General features: G+C 41.8%; 1 protein-coding gene across 4 annotated transcripts in view; it reads left to right on the top strand.

Annotated features, from left to right (window-relative positions):
• Window positions 1–20248, top strand: part of apc (APC regulator of WNT signaling pathway) — a 40276-nt gene that overhangs the window by 9245 nt on the left and 10783 nt on the right. For 3 of the 4 annotated variants that reach the window (XM_010903103.5, XM_010903104.4, XM_020053397.3), the window contains exons 2-7: window positions 1595–1747; window positions 14405–14489; window positions 15969–16170; window positions 16592–16700; window positions 16939–17055; window positions 17486–17569. In XM_010903103.5, coding sequence (XP_010901405.1) covers window positions 1613–1747; window positions 14405–14489; window positions 15969–16170; window positions 16592–16700; window positions 16939–17055; window positions 17486–17569 — 732 coding nt within the window. In that variant the 5' untranslated portion in view covers window positions 1595–1612. Of the gene's footprint in view, window positions 1–1594; window positions 1748–11945; window positions 12042–14404; window positions 14490–15968; window positions 16171–16591; window positions 16701–16938; window positions 17056–17485; window positions 17570–20248 lie in introns of those variants that run through there. The other variant, XM_010903105.5, reaches the window with a different exon arrangement.

Below are 20248 nucleotides of genomic sequence, written 5' to 3'. Positions count from 1 at the left end.
GTACAATTCCACACAGAACTGGCAAAGCAACAGAAGCCAGTCCAAACAGCATGCCAGCATGCCAAGGCCTTCGATGGTCTTTAGCATGTCACTGATAATTTAGTGACAACGGAGTGAAACATTCTTCCACACCAGTGATCCTGTTACGACTCGCCCTTTCCTTGCTTCCATCCACCCTCTCCATAATGGATGAGCACGGCGAGCGCCTCGGCCTCCTCTGTCATGTTGCGTTGTCTTCACGGGGCGCTGTGCCGCGTGACTCACCGTGTCCCCACTGTGCACGGTATCTTCTGTCTGGTAGATGTCCTCCTCTCCGCTTATCTGAGGAAGAGTCGTCTTAAAGTGACGGTTCACTTTACCCTGTCAGCAGGCTGTGCAAATGTTTCAGCAATCTAGGCTTTGGTTTTATTGTTTTTTAACTATACCTTTAACACGGTTGTAAGATGGTTGCAATTCAGTTGCGCTGTTGTAATTCAGTCCTCGCACATTAGAGGAAATGGCATATATTCTCAGTCGCGTGACTGTTGTGTGGTGTAATCCTGGCCCATTGCCCTGGGCTTAAAAGGTAAAGATGTTGTGTTCCATGAAAATGGAATATCAGTGTAGTAGGATGTGGTTAATATTGATAATATACTGTCCTAATCTCTTGGATTAGGCTACTGGGTGTTCAGTCAGCTCCATGTGTTCAGTGGTAGGTGGCCCGGAACCACAAGGCAGGTGGGGTGGCTCTGCTCTGCTGTCATTTTACAGTGCTGGACTGGGCTTCCATGTCCGTATGAGATTTGGACATATTTAACCTGCCATTTTAACAAATGTTTGTGTCTTCTCCCCCTGCCCCCCGATACATTCAAATGCAATGCAATTGGTCTAGTTAAAATGTAGGCTTTGTTATTAAGTAAGTTTACTGCTGAAGTAGGAGGGTGCTGCAAGCAAGATTAGACAATTTAGCAATTTCTTTAACAAACCTTTTTACTCTGCTAAAACAGAAATTGAGTCTAAGCCATGTGACAGCTTGCACATGTTATCCATGGGTGAATTGTGATGGTTGAAATCTGTTTGGGCATCTAAGAGAATAGTGTTCATCCCAAAGCCATGTTCATATTCTCTAGCTTAGCCTACTTTTATTCATTTAATGTTGCCTGATGCCTTGTGTTCAATACAATCCAATGCCCTTTTACATTTGGCCTTCTGTGATCTGGCCCTGTGAAGGCTCGTTGGCCATGGAGCATCTTGCCCTGTGAGGGCCCTTTGGCCCTGTGAGGGCTCTGTTGCAGAAAGAGCTTTAAATTCTCTTGCAGGCTAACCATTTGGTGAACATGTTTTCCATTAAGCCATCAATGTAATGGGGAATCTGAAAATATTAAGGATTTTCGAGCCACTTTTCTCTCATGAGGATTTAAATTGATCTAACTTGACATGAGCACTTGCTTAACACTAAATCCTGTAGCCTAATTGTATCAATCCATCCTAATGTTCTTGTACATCTATGGATTAATGACGACTTGGTAACGTATATTTTATGAGCCATGTTTCATTTGTAGGCAGAGTTAAAACAACCTTTACTGACCGTCGTAATGTGTCGTTGTCCTCTTAGGTCAAGAGGTAGTCCAAGATGGCTGCAGCGTCTTACGATCAGCTGCTAAAGCAAGTGGAGGCACTGAAGATGGAGAACTCCAACCTTCGACAAGAGCTTGAGGACAACTCAAATCACTTGACCAAACTGGAGACAGAAGCCTCCAATATGAAGGTAAGAAGAAAGGTTTTGTCATATACATATGGTTTTGCAATGTGTAATGCGAGCAGGCTTTTCTTATTGGATAAACAGGTTGCTCTCCAGTTTCACTCCCTTTCAGAGCTTTTAATTCCACTTAATTTCAACCATTTTCAACCATTTTCCTCTTACATCACTGCTTGACTGTTGTCCTTCTTGTTTTGGTGTGTTTTGCCACAGTTATTTTTTTTACTTAAATTGCAGGTAAAGCAGCAACCATTTGAGTAAATTGTAATCTTGTTTGATCTGGTGTCTGCAGTAGTCATGATGTTAGTCAATGTCGTGGCTCAGTATTATGAAATAAGTTATATCCTTTAGGAGCCTTTGGAGATTGTATTTGCCTTACATGTCATTTTATTGCCTGTAGAGAGGGTTGGACTTACGTATTTGTAAAACCAGATGTTTCAGACATGACCAGTAGAAATGATTTGCAGTCCTTAATGTGTTTTTCCCGGTTTATTGCGTCATTCATTAGGCTACGCCAAGCACACATTCAGGTAGAATCTAGCCAGTGTTCCAGCTTTGAATAACCAAGATGCCGTCCAAGATGTGTGCGTGTCAGAGTTGAGTAAATTCAGGAAGCAATTTCTGGACTAATCTACCCCCTTTTAATACGGGTCTGGACATCGAGGAAGACGGCGTGATGTAACGAGGGTCGAAAGCGCTAGCTTGCGTCTGAGACAGAAATAGATGTCCTCTTTTTCTTCTACTCCCCATGTTGAAATTCTCAGAGACCCTTCCACAGGCCTCTTTCTCAGACAGAAACAGTCCCCTGGACATTCACACTGTTGACTCAGGCTGTCCGAAAACGTTACTACTTTGTGAATCCCCCTGGAAGCTTATTGGAGGTCAAAATATGTTTTGAGAAAGAAGGACGGGGTATGAAAGATCGGTCAGTAACTTTTTCAGGCACAGCCCTGATCTGTTCACAAGGTTGCGCGCGCATACACACGTGTACACAACACAAACGCATGGTTTAGATGTGCCAGCCAGCTAAGTGCCGTTGCGCCATTGGATGATGTGAGTTGACAGGTTGAGGATACAGGCGATTATTTGAAGTCCTAGAGCTTTTGTCACGTGGACGTTTTGGTTGTCAGGTGTCTCTTCCACCCCACTGTGCCCCTGGGTGCATCTCACCTCTTACCTGTACCACTGGCATTGAATGCAGCTGGAAAACACGCATTCTCCTAGTCTCCTTATATTGAATTTGTCGGAAAGGACCGTAAATATAACAAGTGGGGTGTTTGTTGGGTAATGTTTTATTTGTACCCAGGTCATTTTGTAAAAGCTTGCCAACCCAGTTTTTCCCATACATGACCAAATAGTCTATCATAGGTCAGCTACATGACACAAATGGCAGACTGAAAAATAAAATAAATCCACTTGATATATAATGCACCAAACATTTGATGCCTCCCTGTGTGATTAAAAACATCTTTGACAAAAAGCTGAGTGAATTAAAGACAAATCTGGACTGGTTTACAGGCCAACTCGCTGTAGTTGGACAGAAATTGTCAAAAGCTTTTATTTCTCGTTTTCAAGCAAAGGTGTTTTAGGAGTGTGCAAGACTCAGACATTCACTTTGCCTTGCAGAATTCTGCTGAGAGCCAGACAAACTGAGACGGTGCGTTTATCTCAGTGGACTACATAAAGATGGGCATTTAGTCGGGGAATCATGCAAATGCTGTTGAATGTAACAGTAACCCAAAATGACCGCCCTTCACCACCGCTATGTTTTCTGGGATGTAAACAGCCGGTAGTAGATGATGAATCCATGCATTATTTATGGTGGCCAATTTACACACCAGCAGCTTAGCCTGTATAATGAATCCACCCACCCGTTTCCATTGGGGAGCATGTGAGGACTGTCTCAGTCGGATTCACCATTGGCACACCATTCTAATTAGTGTGGTAGGCTCTCATTTGGGACCCATTTGGGGCATAAAAGGCTATTTAGCTGTGCCAACCATCCAGCCACTTGGTCTCTCTCACCTCCCAGAGACAAGCAGCACTCCCCGGGTTGGCTTTCGTAAGCCAGTGCTTCCCTGGCTGGTGGGGGGGAGGGGGAGACCCCCCACCCCCAATGCCCTAGAACAGTAAGAAAGAACAAGAGACGAGCAGATTCGTCCTTAAATTGCGAATCAACCCCCAACTGTGTTTTTTCTGTACTTTTTGTTTAGATCTGACAAAGTAGTGGAATATCGTTTTTACATTTTAGTCAACAAGCCAACGGTCTTACCCAGCGTGTTTTTCATTTGGTGCATTCGTCTGAAGATGGCTAGGTTGAACAACCAGAGAACCCTGTAACAGCAAGTGCCCTGTACTCAATTAAGTACTAGTAGCTGTCAGCAAAGTCAGTTTTACAAAGGTGAAAGATTTATTAATGGGTAACAAGGAAATAAATGACACTACGTTATAAGTGTTTATAACAATAGGCCATTTAGGTGATCTGATGACTAGATTGGTATTGAGGTCTGGTGTTTTCCAGGAAAATGACACGGAATGTGTCATTACGTGTGACAATAATTTCGAACACAATTCACAGTGCCTTGCCTGAGTCACTTCGGGTGGCTTTGTCTGTTGTGCTTAACTGTAACCCACCGGTATATCACTGAATATTAGATTCATACACCGTGTAAGAGCACCAGCCCTACTTTGGTGTGTTGAAAATTGTACACTGTTTATTTAAAAATGGCAGGTGTGTCATGACAACGTGGAGATGCCATTCTTTTTAGCGCTAGCATTTTTATGGCCAGGCCTAGGAACTTATTTTAGGCACAAGCTTAGTCATTACCTATTGGTCATTGCTTGGATAGTATTAGTGTGAGCAACACCGATGACACACTGAATGTGAGACTGTCTACATTTCCAGTTGCTCTGGGGGGAGCTTGTGTTTGCCCTCTCACGTTTGTCCATTTAAATGAAGACGTCAGCTCTGCCCGTCGGCTGGGGAGTCTTGTTTGACTGTATCTCATTACGCATCCTTCATATCAGTAGGCCTGAGCTGGCTTTGTGGATTCCCCTCAGTTTCACTTTTGGGTGTTCAAGCCAGGGGGTCTGTCACGTCTGCTCTTAGCTTAGCAGCAGTGCTGAATGTGCCAGTCTAACAATGCGTCCGATCAGCTCCACTCTGCGTCTGTTCTGGTTGAAATGGAGAATTCTGCCAACTCAGTGCATTTAGTAAGCCTAGGGCTAGGCTACTCTGCAGTCTGATGTTTCACACGGGTAAAGTGGCTGGTGCACCAGGTTGAATCATCCATTGCTCTTGGTGCGACAGCAGCACTCACTGTGCTGCACTCTATTGTTCTTGTTTCCTTCCCAGAATAGGCTATAGTTGGGGGTGGAGTGGGTTATAAAGGGCAGTCTACTGCAGTCTGCTGCTTTTTATTAGGGTTCAACCCAATATTTTGTTCCTGGGCGATAGTGAATTGAGGGTTTTGTTGGCAGAAGTCGTGTTTCCACCGCAGGTGCTTTACCCAGGAACTAGGAACCTTTTGAGGAACTAATTTCCACCGCAGGGACCAGTGCCTAAATTACGTTCAGGGGACTTTGTTTTACCCCCCAGAATTGCCCTGTTTGGGGGGGGTAGTACTTTCCCAATGTACTGGAACTTTTGGGAGATGGGGCTTACAGTGCTGAACATTTCAAATTGGAGTGGAAGCAAACGGCGAGGAGATGCAGCCCATGGGTTAATTGAATTGAGCAATTGTATAAAGGTTTTCGTTAAACAGTTGTATAATAAATATCAGGAGACATTTAATATATGCATTATTTCGTGGTAACCATATATGTTGCTACCTTGGTCGGGACTTAAAATCCTAGCTATTTATTTAGCCTACATATATTCTGGGGTGCAGAGTCTGTTTCATGGTAATGTCAATCATCCAACTAATGTTGTTAGGATATGTTTCAAGTGTGTTTTCTTTTTAATAGTAAATCTTTAGGCTTTTTTGCTTTCAGCTGATCATGCATACATTTAAACTATTCGCGCAGCCAATATCAATCATGCACACATGTGCCTTCTACTCCTGTCTCCAACAATTAATTTTGTTTTACGCTAACGTGAAATTGGATCCGAAATAAGGTGTACGTGAAAATGATGATTTTTTTTTTTTAAATGATGCGCAATGACGTGTCATCTAACGGCCAATCGTCGCAATAGCATTTTGAATCCACTTTGCTACTACTGTTGGTCGTTTTCCACTATAGACTCAATGACCACATTTGCAAATCAATAAATAACGATCAACAGCAGCACACGTTGAATCTCCTCCATGGTTACTGAGCTGTTGCAGTGTTGCATAAATAATGAAGATGCCTGTCCATCACTTTGTATGGTGCATACGTCAGAGTAAGAACTTGCATCAGCGGACTAACCTTCTTAATCGTCGCAGGTCTTTAGACCGTGGTGGAAACGCACACAGCAGGATGGCTGAAGGAGCCTTTTAGTTCCTTGAAAAGTAGTTCCTGAGACTAAACGTTCCTGGTTCTTTTGGTAGAAACACGGCTTATGTACAGGGTACGCACTAGGGTTGGGTATCAAGAACCGGTTCTAAGTTGTAACCTGTTCCAAATTTCCAAGAACCATGGATTCGAAAAGATACGTGCCTTTCGATTCCGCTTCGGTTCATAACATTTGCATTTCAGTCACAGATTTTACAGTCCATAAAAGTTGCACTCATCTGCCAGCACCTGCTATGCAGATGGCAGACCTAATGCCACATAATTTCACAAAGTACATCAACAAAGCAAGCACGTGAGAACTGAGAAGAGACACTTCTGTTTACATCCTGGATCATGGCTGACCACAGCAAATGCTCAAAAGTTTTGCTTAGCTTCACAAAAATGTTAATGACACAGCAAAATGTAAGACTAACTGTTAAAATATTTCATGCAAGGGAGGAAGCAATTCCAAAATGATGAAACATTTCAATGTGGCGTGAATTTGAAGGAATGCACCGTGTTCAATATGTTGCGTTCTCCCAGTTCCAGCCACAATAACGTCCCAGATGCAGCTAACAGTAGCAACGTCTCATGCTCAGGATCACAAAACACAGTAGGGTTGTCAATCTTCTTCTATAATACTATTCAAATTTCATTCTTTATTATTTTTAATATATTGGAGTTATATTCAGATATTAATCCTCAAATTTTACGCATCAATTTTGTCATTTAGATTTAAATTGCAACCACCACAACGTGGAGGGTACTGACTGGTGGCAAGCTTACTTAGCTAGCTAGATAATTTGAGCATACTATACTAACGTACATGGACACCAAGCTAGCTAGTTTACTATAATATATATCATAATTATTATATACTGTATAACCTACCAGCTGATCTATGGGTAAATTGTCACCTACCCAGCCTGCTTGTAATTTCTTTCTTTAAAATAATAGCCCGCTTATCACAATAGTGACCATTGGGAACAAGAAACCTTCCTGAATCCTGTCTCCGTCGACAGTTGACTGATTATTGCCTAAATGTGCAACGAATAAAAGTGAGTTTGTTCTCTTCCAAAGATTTTGGTATCGGAACTGGGATTTGATAAGAACAGGATTCGATAAGCAGAATCGGAATCCATGAAATTGAAATTATACCCAACCCTAATACGCTTAAGGTCCCAGTTAACTTTACTGCACTTGTTTACCTACCAATAACTTTCTTATTTACAATTATATTTCAAACAGCATTTCTTTGCCAGCTAGCTTGTTTTGGCTTTATTATGGTAATATTAGCAATTCAACATGACTAACCCATGGTTGGGTCTTACAAAAAAAAGAGCTGTAAATCAGAATGTTTTATAAAAAAACAAAAAAGTAAAAGTTAGCAAACAAGCCTCAAAATCAAAGCATATTAAGGCAGGAACAGATATATATTCAGCCTAAAACAATCACCTATATTTTAAATAATGTTTACTCTTCATTGGGAAGATTGCATTGCATGCAGAATGTCTGATTATTTGAAGACCAACAAATGTTATTGTCTATTAGACAATACACGCTATGTATCGTTTGTATCTGTGTATGTATTTTTTTTACTAAATTGGTTACGCTGCACAAAACTAATGTTTCTGTATGATGAATATTTTCACTCTAAACCTGCAAAATTACCATTATATATCGTATCTAGTTTTGTATGGTAGACAAGTTCTGGACTATCTGATGCAAATATTTTACTTCAGTCGGTGGAAGGATATGATTAGGCCTAGCTTTTAGTAATATGAATGCATACTACTGCTAACTGGGGAGAACCCCTGTTGAGATCATATAATATATAATCAATAATTAGTTTAATAAGATTCTCTCATCCATTAGTGATAAGCATCATATCTTATCCCCTGTGGTAAACCACCTTTTATATTAATAAGAAACATCTTCCCTCTGGCACATTTAGATCAATGGGGCCCGGTGTTTTGAGACCTTCCTTTCCCTCAGCCTCTCTCTCCCTTCCCTCCATTGTATTTAATGAATGCCCCTCTCTCAGTCCCGTCCTTTAGCCATTTCCCCTCTCCTTGGTTGGTCTGCCAAATGGCACCATAATCCCTTTAGAGTGCACTACTTTTGGTCAAAACCTTGTAAGCTGTGGTCAGGAGTAGTGCACCAGAAAGGGAATAGGGTGCCAGTTGTGAGCCATCCAGGCTCTCCCAGGCTTCCAGCTGCAGTAAGACCAGAGGAGAGCACAAACACCACACTCTCCCCATCATTGAGCATGGAGCAGGCTTCCTCTGTTTCCTACCCATCAAGCCAATCGCACACAGCAAAACAAGGTCCTTTTCAGTTGGATAGTTATGTTTATGAGCACACTCAAATTGTACTTATGCAGGGATTGAAACCAACATTATTTTCCAACCATTTAGTTCTGAACAGAACCACTGTTTATTAGGTTCCGTTCCACTGTCCCAACCAGCCAAATAAAGCTCTGAAACACTTCCAACCCATAAAAGTACTGGTTATATCGTTCCATTTTGTTGTCAATGAATTTTTTATGTCATAGATAAGTACATATTGTATTTGTTTGCATTATTTACAATTACTTTTCCATCATAGATTAAGTGGAAATTCCTGTGGGATGGTAATGTGTAGAAAGGTAAATCTTGGCAGAATTGTGGCACTGGTGTACACCATCTAGCCTAATACAATGCCTTGCCAATTTGCCACATTTTGGCACTATTACCAGCGATATGCCGGGACCTTTTCAAAAGTGCATGCCTCTAATCCCAAGTGTCATTGAATTTGGTATGAAGAGTCTTATGCCATTTAGAATTTTCTAAATCGGAGAATGTCACGTCTGTAACTGTCAATTTTCCTCAAGTAAACATTTCTAAATGTTCATATTTTTATTTTGTAAGATTCAAAAACTTTTGGCAATGTTTCTGTTCTCCCAAAAATGCCTGGTACATTTGTCACATACATACCACAAGGTTTGTTGTTTTGTTAATATTAATATTACTTAATTTTGTCTACACTTTCTATGTAGGTTTCACAAATATATGTTAAAATGTTATTTTGTCCTTCATAGGTTTTGTTTGTGAGGCAATTTCTGTCACATCCATAACATTAGAATTGCCCTGCCATAACACAACATGAACTAAACGGATAGGCTGTCTTGTTTTTTGACATCTTTCATTCATTCCTGATTTTCTGTTCTATTACATGCACCGCTTTAAACCCCCTAATATTATGTAGCTTAGTTCTAACACGAACCCTAAAGCATTAGATGACCACTAAACGTATTGATAAAAATCAATACTTTTTATCTTGTATATGGAACGGAAAGGAAAATGTGGAAAGAATGTCACATCTGATATCTCAAGTTCCTGGCAGAACGTGTTTTTTCATGAATGACTGCGGGACCATGAAATTGCCTTTTTGGGGGATCAGGAATTGTGGCTTATTCACAGTGACAACTGTCAAGACATGTCTGTGGCCCAAATTGCATCCTACACCCTACAGACATTACTGTTGGTTGGAACCCTCTGGGCCTAGTGCACTTTACAGGGAGTAGGGTGCCATGTGGGATTGCCATGTGGGAACTCATGTTCAGACAGCTCTGAAATACACATGGAGGAAGTTGGTTTTATAACGTGTCTGACTTTGACTGGGGTCCTGTCATGGTTTATAAAGGACATTGTAACTCTTACTCTTTCCCTGTCACGGTCTATCATAGACATTGTAACTTGGACTCTCTTCACATTGTGTTGTAAAAAATGTACAAAACAACTCAAATATGAATGTCTGTTAGTGTGTTTGTGTGCGCTTTTGTTGGCATACACAACTCAAGTCTCAGAGTGTGGCTGTGGTTTAAAACAGGTTTAGGGATAGCTCTCGGATAATTCTGCTTAAAGGCATCTCTTGGAACACAATGTTGTTCTGAAAAGTTTCTAGTTACATAAGTGTAAAATCCCTGTGGCCCAGATTCAGACTTTTTCTGGAGTCTTTTTATTCGGCAGACATTTTGGTGTGTTCATTGTTTCAGATGTGTTAAGGGTTTCAGACCAATATAAAGATTAAATGGAACTCTTCATTATTTAGCCTAGCCATTTTGTCTATTGGGCTGTGTAATGTCTAAACATTTCCTGTTCTTGAGTCTCAGTTTTGGTGTGCCATAATCCTATAATTACACATCCCACATCGGTCATGATGCTGTTCTCTGTAAGTATACAGTTATGCTGCACAGTCTCCTAATCTAACCCTTCCATACGGTCCCATGACAACATGTAGGCTGTTCTTATTAGGCATCATGTTTATCATGGGATGTTGTTGTTTTCTTATGTACAATTCTCAAGGGCTTTGCCAGTCAGTATGGCACAAAAGCAGGACACAGCACCCTCACACTCCGACAGATACCCACTCTCACCCCTTTGCAGGCCAAACAACGACCAAACCCCAGGGCCTTGTGGTAGCCCAGCTCAGATGAAACAAGAGCCTGATGATAATGAGACACCCCCGCGCGCCTGGCTTTGGCTCTGCAGATGGGTTCTTTCAGAGCATTGATTTCCGTTACTAGGAGTATTGGGTGACCTTTTTAAAAGCCTGTGTATGTTGTAGAGGGTACTGATCACTCTGCAGGGATGCCCTGGTGGTGATATTCCAGTCAGTCACACTGGCGTTGCATTGTTGGCTTCCATTTTGCTGTCTGGTTGAGCTGAACTGATCCACAGCGCATGGACCTCGGTGGACTGGTGCCGGGAGGGTCGAACGATTGGACAACATGACGTGGTGCGGATAGGCCACTTCAAGGTGTCTAAACATTTTGTGAGATTCAGTAGCTAAGTATTGAGTTATCCTCATGGCCCATCAGTAGTTTTTGCGCTAGCCTTGCAGTAATGACAAGCCGTCGTCAGTTTTAATTTACCATGACCCCATGGCTGTTTGTTTTTGTAGATCTTTTTATAAAATAAATTGATGGATTCTGCTCTTGGTCTTTCATTTATGGTCTGTTTGTTGGCAGTTTTATAAATGAGATTTTTTTTTGGAAATGTCCTGGTTGGCAACAACATGTTTGTCACCCCTGATGCTCTGAATAGAGGAGTAGGTCTGCTAGGATCTGCTGTGACTCAGAATAGAATAAGGGTCTCTCATATGATCCCAGCCTGATAATGCAGCCGTTGTTCGGTGAGCCTGGCCGTCGCACATGCCTCCCAGACAGAGAGAATCACAATGCGGGAGCTCTGTTTGCGTGTTTTTATTCCCTGCCATCCTTACCCTCCGAACAGACCGTATACTCCTATCTGAACCCCCCCAGATGCATGGGTTAGGGTCAGGGGGGTCGCGGGGTCAGCAGACACTGACCCTCTCGGCCATCCGTTGGTTTGGTTGGGAGTAACCCGTCGATGTAATGGGAAGCAGCTGGATGGATGTAGCCTATTGTTGGCCCGTACTCGTTGGCTAGAGACAGCCGAGGTGGAAGGAAAGCCCTGTTTCCTGAGGGGTAGCTAGACATCTCCGCTCTGATGCTCGGCTCTCCCCCAGGCTCACCGAGGGATGGGACACAACTGTTTCTGTTCCGCTGAAAGGATCGTTAAAATTGCTCGTCCTGGTAACGCATGTTCCAGACTCACAGAAGGTTTTCGCGACTTGGGTGTATCAATGCCGCACTGCTCCTGACCGGAGTTCTCCTGAGCTACCAACGTAATGGTGTCCAGCCTGTCGTTCCTCATGCTGCACGATTCCTGTCATTTCAGGTCCAGTAATGCTGGACTTACTCTTCTCCTCTGGAAGTATGCTTTACCACCTTTCCCTCTATCATCGCTGTAGGTTCATTGTGGTAAGTCGTCCTATAACGAGAGTTTCAAAAGCTTCGAGTTCTTGTGAATCTGAGCTGATTTCTTCTGTTTGGTAAACTGATTATGGACACAGCATGTCTGTCTACTCTCAAATAAACTAGCTTAAAGCGATCTAGGTCAGTTAATCTTTGAGGCGTGGGATTGTACATTACAAGTTGCATTTTACAATTGGATGTTGAATGCGCTTTAAGTATTTAGGATGTTGTGTGATTTAGGCCTACTTCAAACCATGCGTTGTTGCGTTTGTTGCCTGGTAATGTCAAAAGACCCACATAGAGCCCTACATGAACAACTGTGCTGAGACCTTATCTAAATGGATGGGAGATAATGAACAAAAGAGTACACTGAGAGCAATGGTAGACTGGAAAAATGCATCTTCCCTTCAGGGCAGCGTCACTATGACATCAAAGGACGGGGCCATTAGTGGCATTCTCTTCAGGAGCACAGAGTCTAACCTACAAAACAATTCCCTCTGCTATCCACTAAACATACTAAGAAATGCACCAATTCATTAGAGCCATCCTTAACCAAGAAGAGTGCTCTTTGTTGGCAAATGGTGACCACTTTGTTGGGAAACAGCCCGTTAGCTACTGCTGCCTTTCTTAAAGGGGAAATGGTGTCATTAATGCCCTAAAACTAAAATGGATCTTTAAAATTGGTTGTGATGTTATCTACCTAAATGTCCACCAGGGCTCAGGTTAGCTAAATGATACACGACTGGAGTCAAGGCGAGTTATAACTGTGAGATCAATGGCTGCTTACTTCACTCCACAGCCTGGGTGAGATCAAATAGGAACAGGAGTCTTAGATTAAAGAACTAACTGGAGCCTGTCCGTCGGGTTTCTGGGCTGCTGGAGAGGTGGGGGTGGGGGGTGGGGTAAAGGGAGTTATTTGATGGCATATCAAAGGAAGAGGATGGATGTTTTTTTAGTCTTTCTGTTCCTCTCTCTGTTTCACCCTGTCCTTCAAACAGTATCACAGTTCACAGGTTCTCCACCTCTATGCTGAGATGTTGGGCGCTAGAGACAAATATCAGGACCGTTTTGCCATTAGTGCTGGGAAATAAGAAATAGTTTCCATATTTTCTTTGATTTTTTCCGAAGTATTTTTCAACTGTATCCAGTTTTCCTCCCCTCCCAATTTCAAAGATGTAGATGTGTTCTCCGATGCACTGATTGCCATGCAACGTTTTACTTCTTATCACGCTGCTCGCTCCACCAAGTAAGAGAGCATTTCTTGGCCAACATCCATGATTGAGTTTGCAATTCTGCCCGTTGCTCATTATGCCCTTCCGTCAGAAAAATACATGCATATAGTGTAGGAACAATAGGTTAGATCCCAAATTCATATAGTGTAGGTACAATAGGTTAGATCCCAAATTCATATAGTGTAGGCACAATAGGTTAGATCCCAAATTCATATAGTGTAGGTACAATAGGTTAGATCCCAAATTCATATAGTGTAGGTACAATAGGTTAGATCCCAAATTCATATAGTGTAGGTACAATAGGTTAGATCCCAAATTCATATAGTGTAGGCACAATAGGTTAGATCCCAAATTCATATAGTGTAGGCACAATAGGTTAGATCCCAAATTCATATAGTGTAGGCACAATAGGTTAGATCCCAAATTCATATAGTGTAGGTACAATAGGTTAGATCCCAAATTCATAGAACAAGTACATCTCTTCATTTTTTGTGCAACAGAGCTGAAAATGTAACTTAAAGTGTAGACAAACTATATTATTTAATCACACTTGACGTTTGCTCAAACACTCAGAGTAGTTTAGGCTATAAAGGTTCCTCATTTGAATTAACCAGGTGTACTGCTATAGCATAGGTGTTAATCAAGCACACTGCTCTTACACCAAAGACTCCACACTCTTCTTTTAAATAAAGCATGAAAATATTGAAAAGTGGGAGCTTAAAACATATAACAACTAGCATGGCGTTTTAGCATGGGCTGTTAATATGATTTAGGATTATGCCTTTGGCTACTGAACAATAAAAGGATGAAAACCTCATGTTTTATTGGTTTCAGTGGCATGGCATAGGCCATGTGTTTATAGATAATAATCACTCAATCTATTTTGTTGGATTATGGCTAGGCTACTTAGAATCAAGCGAAGACACACTTCAGAAATCCTACCAAGGCTTTTTTATTTTTTACTTTTGGATATTTGGCTGGCTTTGTACACATTTATTTTCAGGTAAATGCCTGTGATTTACCTAATAACATAAACCATAAACACCTCATGAAGATAGGAGTCATTTAATATTTCTAGATCTTGAGTGCCATTATTGAAAAACAGTACATTAAAAACCCATCTTTTTTTATTTCCAGGAGGTGCTAAAACACCTACAAGGAAGCATCGAAGAAGACTCTACTGACTCATCTGAACAAATCAATCTCTTGGAAAGACTGAAAGGTAGGCCGGTTGTCCTCCACACAGCGGTCATTCTGCTGGTCGCATTCTGTTAATGGTCCCCCAGTTTAAGCACATCCATGGCTTAGTTTTGTATCCTCCTCTTTATCCCAAAATCCTGATTTGTTTGGTCTCTACCAGCTTGTCGTTCGTGTCTGCACCTGACATTGTGTCATGCTGCACCTCTGTTTTGCCACTGCCCTTTTCTGGTGTCATACTGCATTGATGCCCTGGGTTTCTCTCCATGTAGTATTGAGGTGTCCTCTTGTGACTGGGCTATTCTGTATGACAGTTTAGATCACATATGCAACAAAAATTTTAGGCACGCGTCCAATTTCTACACAGAAATTAAAGTTCCTGTTATTGTAGTGTTTATGCTGTTTTAAATTCATATTTAGTAATCACACATAACTACTGATGCCTTAATGCACTGTGCAACTCAACAAGCCAACTGCTGTAAATACCTTGGGGATTAATGCAATTCTGTGTTTGGATCTAGTAGAACTTTTTAATTGATTAAGAAAATAAAGATCAGGTTACTTCTTTGACAGTGTCCCAGCTGCAGTAATATCATGTAATTCAGCTAGTGAAAGCATTTCTCATGTTTTCCACAGCAGAATCTCATAAACAAGTCTCACACGTATGAAACACTACAAGCTTGGTAATTTCCTTAACATAGCAGCACCACTAGGATACCTTTATCAAAGACCACACATTCCTCTTGCTGCAAGTGCAATGAAAGGGCTAGGTTTGCTATTCAAGGACAATTTCACCAAAGAATATAGTTTTCCAAATGTTTTATTTATAAACTTATGTGATTGAATCATTGAAATGGGCTGCATTTTTTCTGTGTCTTTGTAATACAGGTTGATATAAGAAAAACAACTGTGAACTGAATTTGGGAAAATGTAAAACGGACTTCTTAGGGCTCTCTTTAGAGAAAAGTATTTACCCAGGTACGCTAACAGAAAACCATGGGGAAATGGGACAGGGGAAAGGAGAGTTTCCCTGGGTGAAACAAATAAATGGTGACTCATGGCATGTTTATTTTTTTAAAGTATCTCTCATACCCGAAAAGTCTGTTACTGTCCGTCAATACTAGAGAGAACATTCAACCTCCATAATTGAATTGTGCTCCTTAATGTATTTCTTTGAGCCTAGATTTTTCAGCTTATTAGCACATGTACTTGGTTTTCCCAATCTGTTTGCTGTTATATTAGTTTTCAACTAGTAACTTTGTCCTTCCTGTTTTAATCCCAGCCTGTGCACTATCAGGACACCTTTTGACTCATGCCAGGCTGTCAACTTCAGAAGTGTTCTTAATTGACTTGCCAAAAATCAAGGTTTAATCATATTCTTTTAATTCAAAGGTTTGTGTCTCAGCAAGAGCAAGAGGTGGTTACAAGCACATGAGGTGGCATAATTAGTTTAGTGACACAAATACTCCTCTAAATATGCTCAATTTCTTTGTTGCTCCTTTAGAAATGAGCCTGGATCCCAACAGTTACCCAGGAGTGAAGCTGAGACCTAAGCCTCCCTCTATGCAGGGTTCAGGCTCCGGGCGGTCTGGGGATAGCAGCCCCAGCCCCAGTCCAATGGGCTCCCTGGGCTCCTTCCCCCGGAGAGGGATGTCCAACGGAGGCAGAGACACCGCTGGCTACCTGGAGGAGCTAGAGAAGGAGAGGTGACCTTCTTGGCTTGTACTACAACACATTTCAACACCAGTTGTTGCCTATTTACACAGGTTTTACTGGAAAATATTTTACTTCTCACATTTCTTAACATCTTTGTCAAATTGTGATTACTGGCGTCCACTGTGTTTTTATGCGTTTGTGTTGACTAAAACATTCCTGGCTATGCACTGTGATTTACCGTAACCTTATTGATGAGCGTTGGCCTCTCCCCAGCAACATTGGCTAGAAAATGGTGCCGTCTGATAATTCACATGTTCATTCTAACATTGTTAGGTTGTACAATGTATTCCTGGAATTATTCACAGACAGGATGCCTTGGTTATTCCGGTATGTCAATGCATTGTGCGTCTTTGCCTTTGGTCTTTGTTTCATGTCTGTATTTTAGAGCGTTTTGTTTTTCTTTCCTGTCAGGTCCTTGCTTATGGCTGAGCTGGAGAAGGAGGAGAAAGAGAAAGACTGGTATTACGCACAGCTGCAGAATCTCACCAAGAGGATCGACAGCCTACCACTAACCGAGAATGTAAGCATATATCTGTCTTCCAGCATTATTCCAGTGGGTTTGGGCCCTCTAGGCAAGAGTCCTGCAGATATTGTACTTACAATCTGATGAAGACCAGGCTATGGTTAAAAGACCATCTGCCAACAATGCCAACATTTGAATGATTTATGAGTAAGTCCTCTGCATTATATTTGGAAATGCCTCCGTTTGGTCACGACTGATGGTTGCTCTGATGTTCCCCTTTTGTTTGCTGTTGCAGCAATTCTCCCTGCAGACGGACATGACCCGTCGGCAACTGGAGTACGAGGCGAGGCAGATCAGAGCTGCCATGGAGGAGCAGCTGGGAACCTGCCAGGATATGGAGAAGAGGGCTCAGGTGAGGAGAGCTGTGACGAGGGAGAGGGGTCGTTTTTTAAAAAGAGGTTGCCAACACAATTAGTCGTAATATTTGCTTTGTCATACCTGGTGTCTCAACGGATGTCAGCCAATCAGCATTTAGGGATGGAACCACCCTGTTTATAACAAGGGACACAGAATAAGGCCCTGTATTCTGTATGTCATGGCTAGGGTTACTTGTTGATCTTATTATAGTGACAGATTGGAAACGGACAGATTGACCAGAAGGCTAATGGGTAAGTTGGATGAGGTAATGCGGGTGGTGGGCAGGACATTATTAAATGGACGAGTTCAACAACTACAACAACATACTCTGCCTCTACGGGATCTTTTGTTCAATCAGTGTTGATCATGGTCATATCTGGTCATTGTCCACCTTTACTGATTGCTTCCTATGAATGTGCTTTCAGGTGAGGGTCGCTCGCATTCAGCAGATTGAGAAGGACATGCTGAAGATACGGCAGCACTTGCAGTCTCAACCTGCGGAGGCTGAGGTAGGGCTGATTCACAGCAGCCTCAGACATAACGTCAAAATGTGTCGGGGGGGAACACGACAGAATAATACGTTGTAATGACTTTTCCAGTTTTAGTAATAATATTTCAGTTATGGATCAAATGTTTCTCCTTAATCCTGCCTAGATATGTTTATCCATAAAGCTTGTTTTTTTCTAACCTAGTCCCTAGTCTGTTTTGCTGTGTACCTGGCACACTTTGGCAGAGGTCTGGGAATGAGATTACTCTGTTGTAGTATTCTACCTTTACGGCTGCAGCCCACATGACGTGATGTTTTTTACACAATTCTGTGCACCTAAAAGTGAGTGTGTGTGCACTGTTCATGCCAGCTATCTAGTCGCAAAGCAAAGCATTAACATGGAGGAAGTAAAATGCGACCTTTCCAAGGCAGCGCTTGTAAAAATCATAAATGAAGTGAGAAAGGCTTCCGTGTGAAAATTCTTTGACTGCCGAAGCTAAGCACCCGAACTCTTTAACACCAACATTACCGAAGATGCAATGGCTGGGGATACCAGTCAGTCAAGCATGAGACGGTTTAGCTCCTTCCCAAGATACTAACCAGCCAAAGTTCAGTCAGGGTTCACAGCCATTTGTGTTGATTTCTGTTGCAAAAACCCATTTAAAGTGGAGCTGCAAATCCTGAATGAAGACTGTGGTGATACGACAGTTAAACTTGTCTTGACGAGTCCTGTTATTGAACTTTTACTGTTGCCCAAATTGAATCATCCAAACGTCGCTGTTATTGTTTGCCAAGTTCAGCTGGTGAAGCTTGGCCTGGAGAATAGGTAGCATTAAAAATTTACAGTACAGGCTTTTTATTAACTAATTAATTTCCTCCTTAAATCGTTTGGACAGTAATATAATGTTAGCTTTTTATATATGTCATACAAGACTCATGTGGCTTATGTACTGGTGAGTAATGTTCTGTGCTTTCAGGTGAGGGTCACTACAGACACCAGCACCGGGACCCATCACATTAGTCTTAGTTCCACTTCCCTTAATGTGCATATTAAGCCCAGTACACTACGCTACATTCAAAATAATATTTTCACATAAATAGTAAAACCTAATTGGTTTGTTGCATTCAGGTTTTATTACTGAATATTTCTGTAACAATTTATCCCAAGCTAGAGCAATATATGCTGACCCCAGAACTGTGTGCATGCAGTTGGGAAATATGTTGTAAGTTAATGTAGGTTAATTAATTAATTACTGAAGGTACAGCCTAACCTAATAATAATAATTTTTTTTAAAAAGGGAAAAAAAGCAGTTTGGCTTGGATGCAAACTGAAAAATTAAAAATCCCAACATAAAAATGCAGGCAGTCCACTAACAGAATTTATACTGAAATGACTGATACAACCATTCATTTGTAGTTAAGAGCCTTATGATAAATGCGACTAAAGAAATGCACCTCTGATTTGTGTTTGTCGGTTATTTGATTACTTGTATCAATCAATTTGCTAGGTATGCTAATCCAGGTTGGTCAAGGTGTAGCCTAATGATGCCAGACCATTCAAATGTTTATTCATTCAAAATATCAGATCTCTCTGTGATGAGCCACTGTCTTTTCTTGGCTTAGCCTATTCAGTACAACTTAAGTAGCAAATAATTAGTTACATTTGGAGTAAGTAATGAACAATATCTAATATTGCTCTTTGTGAGTAATGTCCCAAACACTGGTATTTACATTTAGATGGTTTCCTAGGCCCAGATTAGTCTTAGTCCTGGACTAAACATCATTAAAGGGATGTTTTTGTTTTAGTCCAGGCCATAATCTGGTTTGGAAAACCAACCGATAAAGTATTTACCGTCATTCCCTCCCTCTTGTTTCTGGCAGCACTTTCTTACATTTTCTTACAATTCTGACTGATGCCATCCAGTATTCACAGTGTGGTGGCTTTTTTAGTTACGCACAGAACCTAAAGCTGCTTACATCAGAGTGTCGTCCCGTGTCAGAGTCAGCCCTCCCCTTTGCTGATATCTTTTTAATCCTCGGTTTTCCATGATGGTGTCACTTCGCCACTGGGACCTGCGTGTAACCTGTGGCCTACGTCTCCATAACAGATAGGCATCTCATAGACCAGTGTACAATGACGCTTTGTTACTGATCCCACGTGGCGATTATCTGAAGCCGAACACGCCAATCCTCTCTCACCCAATCCGTTTGAAGTGTTCTGCTCATCTCCTAAACGAGCAGCGTTACCAGTGGCTCCCTGGAACTCTGGAATACGGGAAGGCTCCCTGCAAAATGCACAGTTTCTTCCAGGCATCGACTGCATCTCGCTTCTGACCCCGATTCAGGTTGGGTGAAATCAACCATAGGCTTTCTCTTGTTCACCCTCACATTAAATATTCAAAGGCTTCAAGTGCTTTTATCTAATTTTGAGTGAGGTTGGAATGTGTTCAACTGCAGCACAGCTGACTGCAGTTAGCTGACATAGCGTGTGCAGTCAATCATTCAACCAGTGAGCGACCTTCTGTTGCTGTTGGATGTCCAGCCAACAAGACGTCAGGGTTCGGTGCGTTTGCGTGTCAGTGCAACGACACTGTATGCAAGGCAGTTCTCTTGTGCTTGTTTTGTTTGGTGGCCCATACACTGTTGGTGCTGGTAATGTTGTGCTGTGTGTGTGCACACTACTGTCTTTTGACCTGCGTGG

Source organism: Esox lucius, chromosome 14, assembly GCF_011004845.1.
Source record: "Esox lucius isolate fEsoLuc1 chromosome 14, fEsoLuc1.pri, whole genome shotgun sequence".
NCBI classification, from domain to species: Eukaryota; Metazoa; Chordata; class Actinopteri; order Esociformes; family Esocidae; genus Esox; species Esox lucius.
The sequence above is the reverse complement of the archived record's forward strand: the minus strand, read 5'-3'. Positions and strand labels throughout refer to the sequence as shown.